The sequence below is a fragment of the Chenopodium album genome, chromosome 7 (genome assembly GCF_948465745.1).
Source record: "Chenopodium album chromosome 7, dcCheAlbu1.1, whole genome shotgun sequence".
Lineage (NCBI taxonomy): Eukaryota > Viridiplantae > Streptophyta > Magnoliopsida > Caryophyllales > Amaranthaceae > Chenopodium > Chenopodium album.
The window spans coordinates 58490895-58504864 of NC_137840.1; the positions used below are offsets into that span (position 1 = coordinate 58490895).

The following is a 13970-nucleotide window of genomic DNA, read 5'->3' on the forward strand; positions in this document are numbered from 1 at the left end:
AAAAAAAAAAAGGAGAGAGAAGTTACTTTCCCCCATTTAGTTGCTGCTCTTCCCGTGAAAAAACAGTCGATCGGCGCCGGTGGTGCAGCTGAAGGTAGCTCAGAGAGGGGAATTTGGCTAGAACTTCCACCTAAATTTGGAAATCCACCTTAATCGGGGTAAATAGTTGGGTAAACCATTTCTCCATGAAAAAACACTAGAGGATTAGATGGAGTTCTCAAAAATGGCATCATAGCTAGTGGCTATTCACCCGAGATCTGGAGGAGATTCCAAATATGGTGGCTATTGATCGAAAATCTCGAGGGAAAGTTGAGCTCCCTTGTGGAACGAAATTAAGCGCAAAGCTCTGATCTATTTCCATGGAATTTGCAAGTTTTTGTAGATAATATACAAATCAGGTAGGATGATTATTCATCTAAGCTTTGGATGTTTGGGGTTGAAGTCGACGACGAAAATTATTTGGCAGTCATAACTATTATTGATTTTACACAGTTATTGTTAATTGTTATATTGTTATTTTTTATTAGTATACTGTTATATTTTTATTAGTATACTGTTATTGGCTGATTAGTATAATTAAAAAGTTATTTTATTTATCTGTAAATCTAGGTTTATATGCTTTCTGTTTTTTTGGAAATTTCATGGGTTTGATTTAAATGTTATCATTTTATAACTTGGTTTAGGTTAAGTTTGTACTGTTATTGTTAATTAATAAACTGTTATTGTTGATTGTATACTACTACTATTGATTTGTATACTGTTATTGGACATCCGATAGTGGTGGTGGTAAGGTGGTGCAATAATCTAAACCATCATGTAATTGATGAAGAAGATGATGATGATAATGGTGTTTTCTTTGGTTTTGGTGGTGGTGTTAATGGAGGAAAGCGGCAATGACAGATTGACAACACTGGTGGTATCTTTTCCAAAAGTATGAGAGAGAAACTACTTTTTATTACTGTCAACTCATGTGGTAACTATTAATGAAGTTACTATCCAATATATGTTGAATGACAAATATACCCCCAGGTATTGGGCATGAGAGTCCCTACCTGGTAGTGGTCCATCATGCCTCCCCCAACTATTACTTAATGATGTCATTTTGGTTGTTTTTTCAGTCCTGAATTACATATAAAATGTTCGTTTTTATCACTGTAAATGTTCACTTCTGTATTATTAAATATTCATTTCTTTAAATAATTATTATATGTTCAATTATGATAATATATGACATGAAATATTCAAATTATTATATTTTTGTATTTGTGTTTCTAGATTACTATTTATAGTAGTACTCGGGAAATAGAAAAAGTTTATTTCATTCTTAATAAAATCAAAATGAAATTGTATACCACCAAAAATTGAACAATTGGATATTAAATTATACAATACAATTCCACATATATTATAAAACACCATGAACTTCTTGATCCAAATTCGAAAAATTCAAGCTTTTGTAAGGGCCTGTTTTAATTTTCTGAACTGATTGGAGATGAATTAAACTGAATATTTTATGAGAAAATTAGAAATTCAACTGAACTGAACTGATTGGAGCTAAATTGAACTGATTGGAGCTAAGCTGAACTGAAAATAAGCTGAAGAAAACAGGCCCTTACTGCTTCTTGTTGATTGGTGACTCCATGCCTTATTGGTTTCTTTCTTGTTGTCATCTTCCTTACTTTTTTCCTTGCTATTTTGTGGTATAACTCACTATATGCACGATTGTTGTTTAACTAATAAAATTAAAAAAAAAAAAAATAAATAAACCGTATTATTTGAGCAAAAATAAATGTTGAAATGAATTTATTTTCATATGAATTTAAACATGGATGAGTATAAAATTTTATATGATCGATATGAAAATTAACATCTATTAGAATATAAATGAACATATATTAGTGTGGAAATGATCATCTATTAATATCAAAATAAACAACTAATAATACATAAATGAACATATTTACGAAACTCAATATAGATATGAACATCTATTAATATATTAGTGAACATACATTAGTTTAAAAAGACCATGAAAGATAATGATCGATTAATGTACTCATAAAATACATATATAAATAAACACAAAGCCATCAAAAAGGAAATGAATATGTGTATAACCATGATCCATGAATGAACATTAAATTATATTAATCATCTATTAATATGTGAATGACAGTATACTAACATATAAATGAACATTTATCAAAATGGAAATGAACATTCATTAAAAAAAATATCACTACAAACTAAATTTATTAAGGAGTAATACTTACATTTCTCAAAAATCTTTGTTTTTAACATAAATCTGAAACTGTTTCCTTCAAAAAAAAAAAATAATAATTTACTAACTTTTGAACAAAAATTACTAGAACTATAGTATTATACTTATGTTGGTACATTTTCCATGGTTGATGTTTCAATTATGTTCTCGAAATATAATCGCAACAAAAAATTAGTAAAAACCTAGTGTTTATACTCTTTTTCGTTCCAAAATTGAACGAAATAACTTATTCTTTTCGAATTTCACCTTTGTTTTGTTGAATTACAAAGTGATTGAATAATTTCTTGTGATGATTTATGATAATTTTGTATTACATATTCGTCGTGGCAAGGAAGGAGGTACTTCTCTTGTAGCAGTAGCTAGCACTTGAGGCCCAATTATATGGCGGCGGGTTGTTCCTCCGTTCCCGACGAAAGATACCAAGCGCCACTGAGGATACTGTGATCCAATCCACCAGTTGCTGGACTTTTCCAGGGATGGAGCCATCAAATCTCTTGTTGGTTGGAAAACAAAGCAAGCCAGCTAACAATTTTGCCATTAAAGCTTTTCATTAGGAGAGAGAAAATGGTTGAAAAATGGGTTAGGAGAGAGAAAATGGCTGAGAAATAAAGGTTTTGTTTTGTTTTTTTTTTCCATTTTTTTTGTATATATAGTGGGTAAAAGCTGTTAGTATGCTCTCGGTATGGAGGTAGGGGGATTAACGTAGCGTTTTGACGGGGGTGTAGGTAGAGTTCCCTACTCTAGGGTGTAGGGATAGATAATTACGCAACTTTGGCCTTGAATGACAATGGACCCGTGGCTTTCTTCTCAAGGGTGTGATGAGCCTTTGTCTCTAGAATTGAATCCTTGATCACCAAACTCGAAATATACTCTTTTTCAGTAATGGATTTTCATATTTGGTCATATACCGCGATCCATCTCTAATGCCTCGTAAAAACACACATAGTAACAAAAATAGCTCCAAAAACCCAAATAAGCACAAATATGACTTTGCGATGAGGGACAAAATTATACATAGAATAGACACATTAGAGCTTGGGGAAACAAAGAGCTCGGGAAAACAATATTCTTCTAGGTCTTACTTGAAATTTCATCTTATGAAAGTTGAAAACTTCCGGTTGCCTTATATTAAGGCATAACATGATTCTCTTTCTTTGCATTTGATATGTCTAGTTTATATAGTGTTTTATCCCCGTCCCTTGGTCGTTATTAGTAGTTTTTTTGGCTCTTTCGGGCCACTTTTATTACTAATTTGTGTGTTCTAGTGTTTTCGTAGTTTTAGTTGTATTTTACAGGAAATTGCACTCTTGGAGCATTTTCCCGGGCTTTATTGGATCGACTACGGAAGCTAGAAGGACACGACCGCTTTTGGAGCCCAAGATCGGTGAGAGCCGGTGATTAAGGGCTCGGTAATTGGGATCACGAGGCATTTGGACCAAGTATTCGAGACCCGAGAGGAAATCCGGATTGGGTCGAGAAATCTAGCCCAATCGAAGTTCAAGCCTCGAAGAAGAAGGCCGGGCCCGATCGGGCAAGCATACGCCCGATCGGGCGGCTACGCGCATAAGTGCCCTCAGGGAAGAGGCGCGCCCGATCGGGTGAGCTAGGCTCGATCGGGCGCGGCACATCAGTATAGGGCGTTGTAAAAAGGCGGGCCCGATCGGGCGGCCCTTCGCCCGATCGGGCGCGTGTTTTCTTAGGACCTGATTAAGTTTAGTTTTAATTCTTGTTTTAGGAGAGGTTTATATACGTTTTTTGTACGGAATAATTACTTACCTCTTTTCTTAGACTTTCTCTCTCTACTTAGTAATTTTCTCTCTCTTAAATTCTCTCAAAACTTTTGTTCTTAATACTTCCTTTAATTCCAGATTTATTTTGGTACAATTTCTTCCCTTTTTAATTTCAACTATTTTATTTGTTTTCTTGATTATGCTTTTAATTATTTACTTGATTGGTTTAGTTATGACGATTAGTGAGTAGTTCCATTCTAGGGTTTATGGGGATCCATAATTAATATGAAGGGATAGTTTGTTATTATTGATTGTTGATATTGCATGATAATTTCCTATTGAATTGTTTTAATTCTTTGCAATTAGATTATGAATCGAGCAGATGTAATTTGATTGTGAATGTTTAGCAATATTGAATTGATGAATCGAGCAGATGTTGATTTAATATTAAAGGCTATTTTTAATAGGAACTTAGGTCTAGTAAATTGCGAGAGCCTGTTAGATCTATGTTGATTAATAAATTGCAAGAGCCTGTTAATCATATTATCTATGCATTGTTAATTATTAATTACTTCGTTCTATCCCGGAATTTTAATTATTGGTGAACCTGTGACCCTAGGTTTCCTTTTTATTGATTCTTTTCCCCCTAAACTTCTTCTTCGTAGTATAGAATTCTTACTTAAAATTATTGGTTACTTAGATAATTTAGAGTATAATAATTAATTAGAATTAAAAAGACCTGTTTCCCTGTGGAGTTCGACCCTACTTCCCTATCTACTTTAGTTAGAGATTTAGGTAATTATTTTTGATTAGGGGATACGACTTTACCCTGTCAGCATTCACAACTTGTTTCCCTTTCCCTCTCCCCACTGTTATCGTGTGCCCCAAAAGAGAGAAAAATTTGGCAGATTTTTTTAAAGCATCACATTAGTCGAGTGATGTGTGTAAATAGGGCAAAATTCAAGATGTACACATATAAAAAAAATAATAAAAGGAGTAATATACATATTGTATTCAAAGTCCATTTTTATTCATTGTAAATGGATAAACCAAACAACCCCCTTGAAACATTGATCCAAGAACGAAAGTAACAAGGCCTATCAACACTTGACTCATGCTTAATTTAAAGTCAATAGGTCTTGGCTGCACTCTAGTGCAGCCAAGATGGCTGCACTCTAGTGCAGCCAAGATGGCTGCAACAAGGCCCAACAGCCCAAACACAAACGCGGACCAGGCCACTAAAAACGGCCCACCCAACAAAATCCATCAATCTTTCAGAAAAAAAAAACCGTCACTTTTAAACCACCATCATCAACATTAATTTCAACTTCTCCTCCCAAAAAATCATTTACTTCCCAACATCAATTTACTTTCCAACATCAATTTACTTTCTCTCTCCTTTCTCTAGTTTTCTCTCTCTAAAAAATTGCAAACTCCATAGAAAGTAAGCTTCAACCCAAATCTCTCTCTCTTCTCTGCAATTTTTTCTCTCTTTTCTCTGTAATTATTCTCTTTCTCTTCTCTTCAATTTTTTCTCTCTCTAAAAAAAATTCAAAAATCACCATAGATATTCAACAAGAACTCCATATATAAGCAAAGAATCTTACTTTTTTTTTAACTGTCACTCTCAAACTTAAATTTCTAATATTTATTACTTCTCTATTTGATTTTCTCTCTCTAACAATCAATCACACAATTCACTCTCTCCAAAAAAACAACCATGGATATTTGAAATGAGATAAAAAAAAAAATGAATCCTTCCAACAAAGGCAATTTTATGTTAATTTCACTTAATTTTGTTTGAATTTTTATGAATATCACTTAAATTCGTTTGAGTATTGTTAATTACTCTTTTGTTCGAAATTTTATTAGAAATATTAAAAAAATTAATGAAATCAAACGGATACAGTATGTTCATAAAATATTTTGAAATGTTCATAATATAAATATTTGTTGTTCATATGATAAATATTATTAATGTTCATAAAATGTTCTCATTTTGTCTGTTTATGAATATGTTCAAATTTTAATGCTTATGTTCACTTTCTGAAAATGCATATGTTCAATTTCTTAAATGATTATATTCATATATTTGAATGCTTAAGTAAACTTTCTGAAATGAATATGTTCACCTTTTGAAATTCATATGTTCATATTTTTGTACGTATGTGTTCACCTTTTGAAATTCTTATGTTCATACACATTCAAAAAAATGAACCAATGCATATGTTCATATTTTGAATGCGTATATTCATTTTCAAAAATGCATATATTCATATTTTTAATGCATGTATGTTCATATTTCGTAAAACTTATAATGCGTACCTTTCATAATCATTTTCTTCAATTTTCTTATGTTCATAATTAAAGGTTGTAAATTCAATTCATATGAATTATATGTTTACAAACCTAATGTTTGTGAAATCAAACTGATACAGTATGTTCATAAAATGTTTTGAAATGTTCATAATATAAATATTTGTTGTTCATATGATAAATATTCTTAATGTTCATATAATGTTCTCATTTTGTTTATTTATGCTTATGTTCAAATTTTAATGCTTATGTTCACTTTCGGAAAAAACATATGTTCATATTTTTTTATGCATATATTCAATTTTTTAAACGCTTATATTCATATATTTGAATGCTTAAGTAAACTTTCTGAAATGTATATGTTAAATTTCTGAATTCATATGTTCATAATTTTTTATGTATATGTTCACCTTTTGAAATTCTTATATTCATACACATTCAAAACACGAACCAATGCATATGTTCATATTTTAAATGCGTATGTTCATTTTCTAAAATGCATATATTCATATTTTTAATGCATGTTCATATTTTGTAAAAACTTATGATGTGTACCTTTCATAATCATTTTCTCCAATTTTCTTATGTTCATAATTAAAGGTCGTAAATTCAATTCATATGAATTATATGTTCAAAAACCTAATCAAATCGATCATAATACATTACAAAATCACCACCTAATATAATCGAAATTCATACATAGATCAAATTGGTAGAAATTTAACAAAATACAATTACAATTGAATATAACCTTTCAAAAAAAAAAAACTTAAATGAACATGTCCAAAAATAAAAATGTAAATAACAAAGTTGCTGCTCATTTCCAACTTCTTTCATCATTAATTTGGATACTTCGGCTTGTTCTCTCTGAAAAAATAAAAATAACAAAGTGTTCATGACCTGCACAATAGATGTTCATAAAGTGGAATACTAATGTTCACAATGATTATATATAGTGAAATAACAATGTTCATTGTCTGGTGAATTGAATGTACATTGCTCACTTCTGGAGAATGAATGTTCATAGTATAGAAATGGGAATGTTCACATTGAATATATATATATATATATATGTGTGTGTGTGTGTGTGTGTGTGTGTGTGTTCAAAATGTAAATCATAAACGAATACAATGTTAAATGTATAAAATGTTCATATAATGAACTCAAAAACAAATTCAATTAAAAAAAAAAAAACATAACAGATTAAGCAATTCAAGATTTCGTAACTTATTGAAGAAATCAATAGCAATTGTAAATTGAAATAGTGCAATTCATCAAAATGTAGATAGTTTTTCAACAAATTCATGAAATTCATAATTATAAAATCACAAAATGAATCTAAAAAATGCAAAACAACATTTATCAAATTATAAAATCAGAAAAGCAAGATGTATCATCAAATTCATTCAATTCATCAAAATCAATGTCATCAAAATCAATTAATCAATAGTATATTGAAATTCATAAAATTATAAAATCATAAACAATTACAAATTCAACGAAAATATAAACTAATTAATTATAAACAACACAAAAACTAACCTCCATTGATGATTTCATGAGGAATAGCAACCACCTCCATTATTAAGTAAAGAACAGAGGAGAGAGAAAATCTTGATTAAAAGAGAAGAAGAGGAGAGAGAAAATATCAAATGGAATAAAAGAAAAAGGAGAGAGAAAATTGCAACCAAAAAGGAATCAATCCATATACGAAATAAATGACATAAGAAAAGGGGGATATTCAGTGAAGTTCTAGCTGGAAGAAGGGAAAGTTGAAGGAGAAAATAGCAAATTGCGTTTCATTAATAAAGACCTGCGTTTTGGCTTGTTGCAACCATCTTGGCTGCGTTAGAATGCAGCCAAGAATTTGTAATTTAAAGTAGCGTTATAAGCTAAGCCTAACCAACTCTAAAGCTCCCAACTCGTGATCTCGATTTCAACTCAACTCATTCACACCCCTAATCAGGATGACGACCGAAAAAAAAAAATCCTAATCCTTGACTCCAACTCAACTGATGAACACTTTTACATCAATGATCTAAAAGTAATAAAGAAAGCTTCTAATCCTAATTCCAACTTAAATCATTAAGGGTCTATTCTGATTTACTGAACTGATTGGAGCTGAACTGAACTGATAATTGTAGCTGAACTTAACCGAATATTTTATGAGAGACAATTAGTAGATTCTAAATTGAAATAAAAATAAGCTGAATAGATTAGACCCAACATCCAAATCACGTCAATCCGAAAAGCGAAAAAGGGAGGTGGGGGCCATAGGGGATATCCGGATATTACAAAAAAAGAAAGCACATGACCTCACACACCTACGCTGACCTGTCGTTTAAAGTGGGTGGGGTTAATTTGTCGGCTCTTCTTCCCATTTTTATTATCATTATTAAAATTAAATAAATAAAATTATTCTTCTACACAGCTCAGATCGAAATTGGCGCCCCTTTCTCTCTCTAAAAAATACTTCAATTATTTTCGAAAAAATTGAAATTAATCCCACAACATTCTTTCAAATTCTCTGCTAATTCGTATCAACAATGTCTACTCGTCGTCGTACCCTGCTCAAAGTCATCGTTCTTGGTGATAGTGGGTAATTTTTCTTCTCAATTTTATGCTTTTATTGATTTTCTGCATTTTCAGCGTCAATTATTTGTGATTTTGGTAAATAAAAAAAAAATTAGGGTTTTGTTTTGTTGTTATTGATTTTGAATCGATTGCAGGGTTGGGAAGACGTCGTTGATGAATCAGTATCCTTGTTCTTTGTATTATTTGATTTTTATTACGTTTTTTATTTTAATTTATTTTGCCAATATTATTGAATTTTGTGATGTATAATTGGTCAATTTATTGTCAAAAAATTAAAGGATTTGGTCAATTGAGCTTATTTATTAAATTTGTGATTGAAGAAGTTGTGGTCGTTTAACAGCTAATTAGATATGTACATAAGAAATTTAGTCAACAATACAAGGCAACAATTGGGGCGGATTTTGTGACTAAAGAGCTTCAAATTGATGATAGACTTGTTACACTACAAGTGGGTTTTCTTCTAATTTGATGGATTTTTGTTGTGTTTGGAACTTTTTGTTGTTGGTATAATTTCTCCCATTAAACTTGAATTAAAGAGATTCGTATGATGTATTATCAGATTTGGGATACAGCTGGGCAGGAGAGGTTCCAGAGCCTCGGCGTTGCGTTTTATAGAGGAGCTGATTGCTGTGTTCTTGTCTATGACGTTAATGTGATGAAATCTTTTGATACCCTCGATAATTGGCACGACGAGTTTCTCAAGCAGGTTAGGGATGCTGATATATTATTATGTTGCTTTTGAAACATGAGTGTGCTCCCTTTTCTTGCACAAATTAAACATGTGATTTAACTTTTGTGGAATTAGGAATTATTCTTTGCTGAATGCTATGATTACATGACATGCTTATTATCATTGTTGTAATGCTAGACAGCCTGTTCTATTCACCTTATTTCCACTTATTTCAGAGTTAATAAGTTTAGATAATGGTTAATTAGTTCAGATAAGTTCAGATAAGATAAGTTGTGATAAGGGTTAATCAAGGCTATCCAAGTTTAATTTATAACTAAAATAAGTTCTAATAAGGGCTAATAAGTTCAGATAAGTAAAAATCAGGTGAATAGAATGCACCCTAAGATTCTCTTTGTCCTGCTTCAGACCTTTTGTTTTATATGTGACTGTTCTTATGAAAGGAGTTTGTCTTAGTTATTCAATCAAATCGAAACTCTATTGTGAGTATAACTTTAATGGCTCGGCACAACAATTTGACTCAATGTGTTAAGATCCAAAGTCGATTGACATCCAAGGGTGATAGAATAAGCGTTCCTTATTACTTTGAGTTTTTACACTTTCCATTTTAGTATTTCTGTGAGCTGGTCATTCTTACTCGCTTTTCCATTTTAGGTGATGAATTTTCCCTGCCCCCCACAAAAATACCCACGTGCATATAATTATCTAACCTAAAAATACTTTATGCTTTTTTTTTTTTTCTTTGTTGTTGTTGTTGTTCTCACTTTGACCCACATGCACCCACAGACCCACTCCTATACCCTATGTACTCCTTCCTTGATATGCGTGCAAATTGCAACTGTAGCTAAACTTAATGAACAGAGGGAGTATAAATATCTGAATTGGTGTTGGAGCTAAGCATCACAGTCTGAAAGAGTAGAGTGTTGTTTTTAGGTTTTTTTAAATTATATCGACCTTCTTATCTGTCTTAAAAAAAAAATTTAATGTCTACTATCATTATCTATGAAGCTAAGAATATTTTTCTAAAACCAACCAAGGGTGCATAAAATTCTTGGATTTGCATGCCCTGCTTTTTCTTTTTGTGCCGGGGGAGGGGGTGATGAGGGAGTCGTGTGGGAGTAACTACTGAATGGTATGATATGTGGATTAGACATGGCTATGCTATGCTTTAATAAATTGAGAAAACAACATCTTCACATAAATGCACCCACAGCAGTTGGCATGTCAATCCAAATTAATGCAAAATTCTATGCCTTTTTGAATATTTTATGCAGTATGGAATTATTTATAGGAACATTAATATGGTCAAAAAATTGATAATAGGTCCTAAAGCTTTAACCCCATGCTATATTTTCAACACCAGTTAGCTATTATTCGCCTTTTTTACAGTCTCATCTTTGTATTTTGGAAAGTGAGAAATATATCATCAATTATGAGAATTATACTTGTTTCCTTAAACCTTAATATTATTCTTGTTATAATTCTTCTAACTAAAAAGAATTCATAGAAATAGGTTGGATGTCTTGAACTCTTGATCATGTTAGATTAGCTTCCTGGCAACCCAGCAGGCCAGCACCCCCTACAAGATTTAGAGAGGGTTGCGCAGCATGAATCTGTCACTTTTAGCATCTATAATTCCGCCTTATATTTTTCCTGTAGTTAATGGCTTCTTTTTGTTGTCTTCTGATTAAGCCTCTCTAAAGTCTAATTACAGTTTTTTGTGCTTGTTTCCGAAGCTTTAGTTGCTGAATGATTGAACAATGTTTTCTAATATGAATAGCTATCTTTTTCAGGCTAATCCTCCAGATCCAAAGGCGTTCCCGTTCATTTTACTGGGAAACAAGATTGACATAGATGGTGGAAACAGTAGAGTGGTAAGCTTTGTCATAAATTGTAAGAGTAAACATAAGGCTCTTTTTGTGGTTCTTACAGAGTATTGCAGGTCTCTGAGAAAAAAGCAAAGGATTGGTGTGCTTCAAAGGGAATACCTTATTATGAGACTTCAGCCAAAGAGGATATTAATGTTGATGCTGCTTTCCTATGTATTGCCAAAGCTGCATTAGCCAATGAGCGTGAGCAGGACATGTAAGCTATCTTAAAACTGATTTTTTTGCTCATGGCACCTGCATCTGACATTGTATTTCCCTTTGAATATAGTAATGTATGCTTAGGAGAAGGCCCATACTTATCTTTAGTATCACTGTTGTTAGAATCTCTGATTTTGGTTACTCTGTCCATCCCAAAACTGTTGGCCCCATATCTATCTTTATTCATCCCGAAGTGCTAATCCAGTTTTTTAACTTAGTGAAAATTTGAACTTTGTTATATTATTCTAAATGATGCCCGTTTATGATTTTTAAATTCTGAAGAAAGACTATACTAGTATGGTTTAGATGAGAAAACATGGTCTTGTACTCCTGGAAGAAACATTTTTATAAATCCAAAATTTATTCTTTTTTCTAAATGCTTAGTAATTATTACTAAATTGATTATGCACTGCAGTATGGAATAAAGATTTGTGAAAGGAAACATGAAATGTTGGATCTCTTTGTGTAGGATGATTGATTATGATTTCTTGGATATGCAAAAGCCTTCCTTTTCTAATCCTAATGTTTTATATATATAAACTTATCGCATCTTGTATGCTGTGCTGTTGCTCTTTTGCTTCTATCTGATATATCTGTTGCCAAATAATGACCATGATTAATATTAATACAAGTATAATGATGATATTTTCACATTAGGAACATAAATGGTCAATTTTGAAAATAGGCAAAAATAATGATTTTAAAAGCGTGTAGGATTTGGCCGAGTATCTGCACAGTAGCCCATGTCAGGTATCTGTTGTCTAAAGAAAGAGGGAAGGGGGTGGGGGTGTGGGTGGAGTTTTTCTCTAGCTTTCATGAACAATTAGGCTTTCTTGACAGGAATCTAGACAACAAATGTCATTAGCTTTACCATTGAGTTTTATCTGGTAGCTGTGTGTAGAAGTGAATCTTGATAAGCAAACAAGTTGTTAAAAGCCTTAAAATGAGACGTTGACCTTAAGAGCCATAAGAGGTGAAACATGAAGATTTACCAACATTTAGGGATACTGGAAAAAGGAAAAAAAAAAAACTGTAGGGTTGTGTGTTGTGTCTAAGATGCATAATCAGCTATAAAGTTATTGTCCTGGAATATGTAAAAACTATTTCCTCCGTTCTTTATTACTTGACCCGCTTTGACTTTTACACTATTCACCACCCCTCCTTTGACCGTCTTTTGTGAATAATATGTAAGAAAAAATATATTCATGTATGATCTTTTTGGATTTGTCTCAGTAAGTACTATCATAATATATAACTTTTATAATTTTTAATTATGGAGAATTTAAGTTATTGATCGTTAAAGTTTTGCATTGACAAGCGTGATAAAAGAAACAGATCAAGTAAAAAAGAACAGAGGAAGTATATCATTTTGCACAGTATAAATATCTTCTCCTGTCCCCTTTTAATGATCCATCAACATTTCTGATCCTCGTGTCCATTCTGTCTGCAGATATTTCCAAGGCATTCCTGAAGCAGTTCCCGAAACTGAGCAAAGAGGTGGATGTGCATGCTGAGCTAGTGGGCTGTATTGAGATTTGAGAGGCTATGGTTGTAAAATTCATCATTCTTTATGACAAACCACAACCCTTTTTTGTTGGGTTCTTGTACACTATGCTGTGATTCACCCTGTAAAAGTAAAAGAATTTCCTTCTGTTGGCATTTTGGTTTAGGTTATCTTATTCTAGGGGCAGTTGCAGTTTTTCATGCAATTGTTTTTAGACCCGGAGCCATTGGTAGTTGCGGTTTTGGAGGAACGTAATTCAGTTACCTGTGATATGAACATTGCCTCATCCCCATGTTTTATTGTCAAGTAACTTAAGTTACAGGGGGCACTGAGCTACAAATATGAATATATTTACATATTGCTCTTATTAAATTCAAGCAAAGCATTTTTGTTAGCTTCCTGATAATGTTTTTCTTAGGGTAATGATAAACAAAACCGTTAGGGGTAGTTATAATCCAGTCAATCTAATCATTGGTTTAGGATATCTCATTTGATATTTTAAAGCTTGTTCGACATTTTTTTTATTTTCATTTTTTTAAACAAAAACCAAAATTTGGATTCTAGAAAAAAAAATAGTTTTATTTTTTGTTGTCATATTTCTTAATGATCATAATTTTAGAGCATTTCCCATGACAAGCTACAACGCCATTGTAGCTTGTTTTTCCACATCAATTTTTAAGCTACAATACTTGTTAATAACAAAGTGTTCCAATGGTAAGCTACAAGGCCTACAACATCTTGTAGTTTGGAAAAAAAATTACAAAAAATA

General features: G+C 32.0%; 1 protein-coding gene across 1 annotated transcript; it reads left to right on the plus strand.

The window, feature by feature from the left end:
* The first annotated feature begins 8739 nt into the window (after positions 1-8739).
* LOC145637981 (ras-related protein Rab7) lies at positions 8740-13573 on the plus strand. The gene is made up of 7 exons (XM_081688967.1): positions 8740-8926; positions 9057-9083; positions 9271-9370; positions 9482-9628; positions 11404-11484; positions 11553-11695; positions 13148-13573. The coding sequence occupies exons 1-7, from the start codon at positions 8874-8876 to the stop codon at positions 13209-13211; spliced, it is 615 nt and encodes a 204-aa protein (XP_081545093.1). The 5' UTR covers positions 8740-8873; the 3' UTR covers positions 13212-13573.
* The last annotated feature ends 397 nt before the right edge of the window (positions 13574-13970 follow it).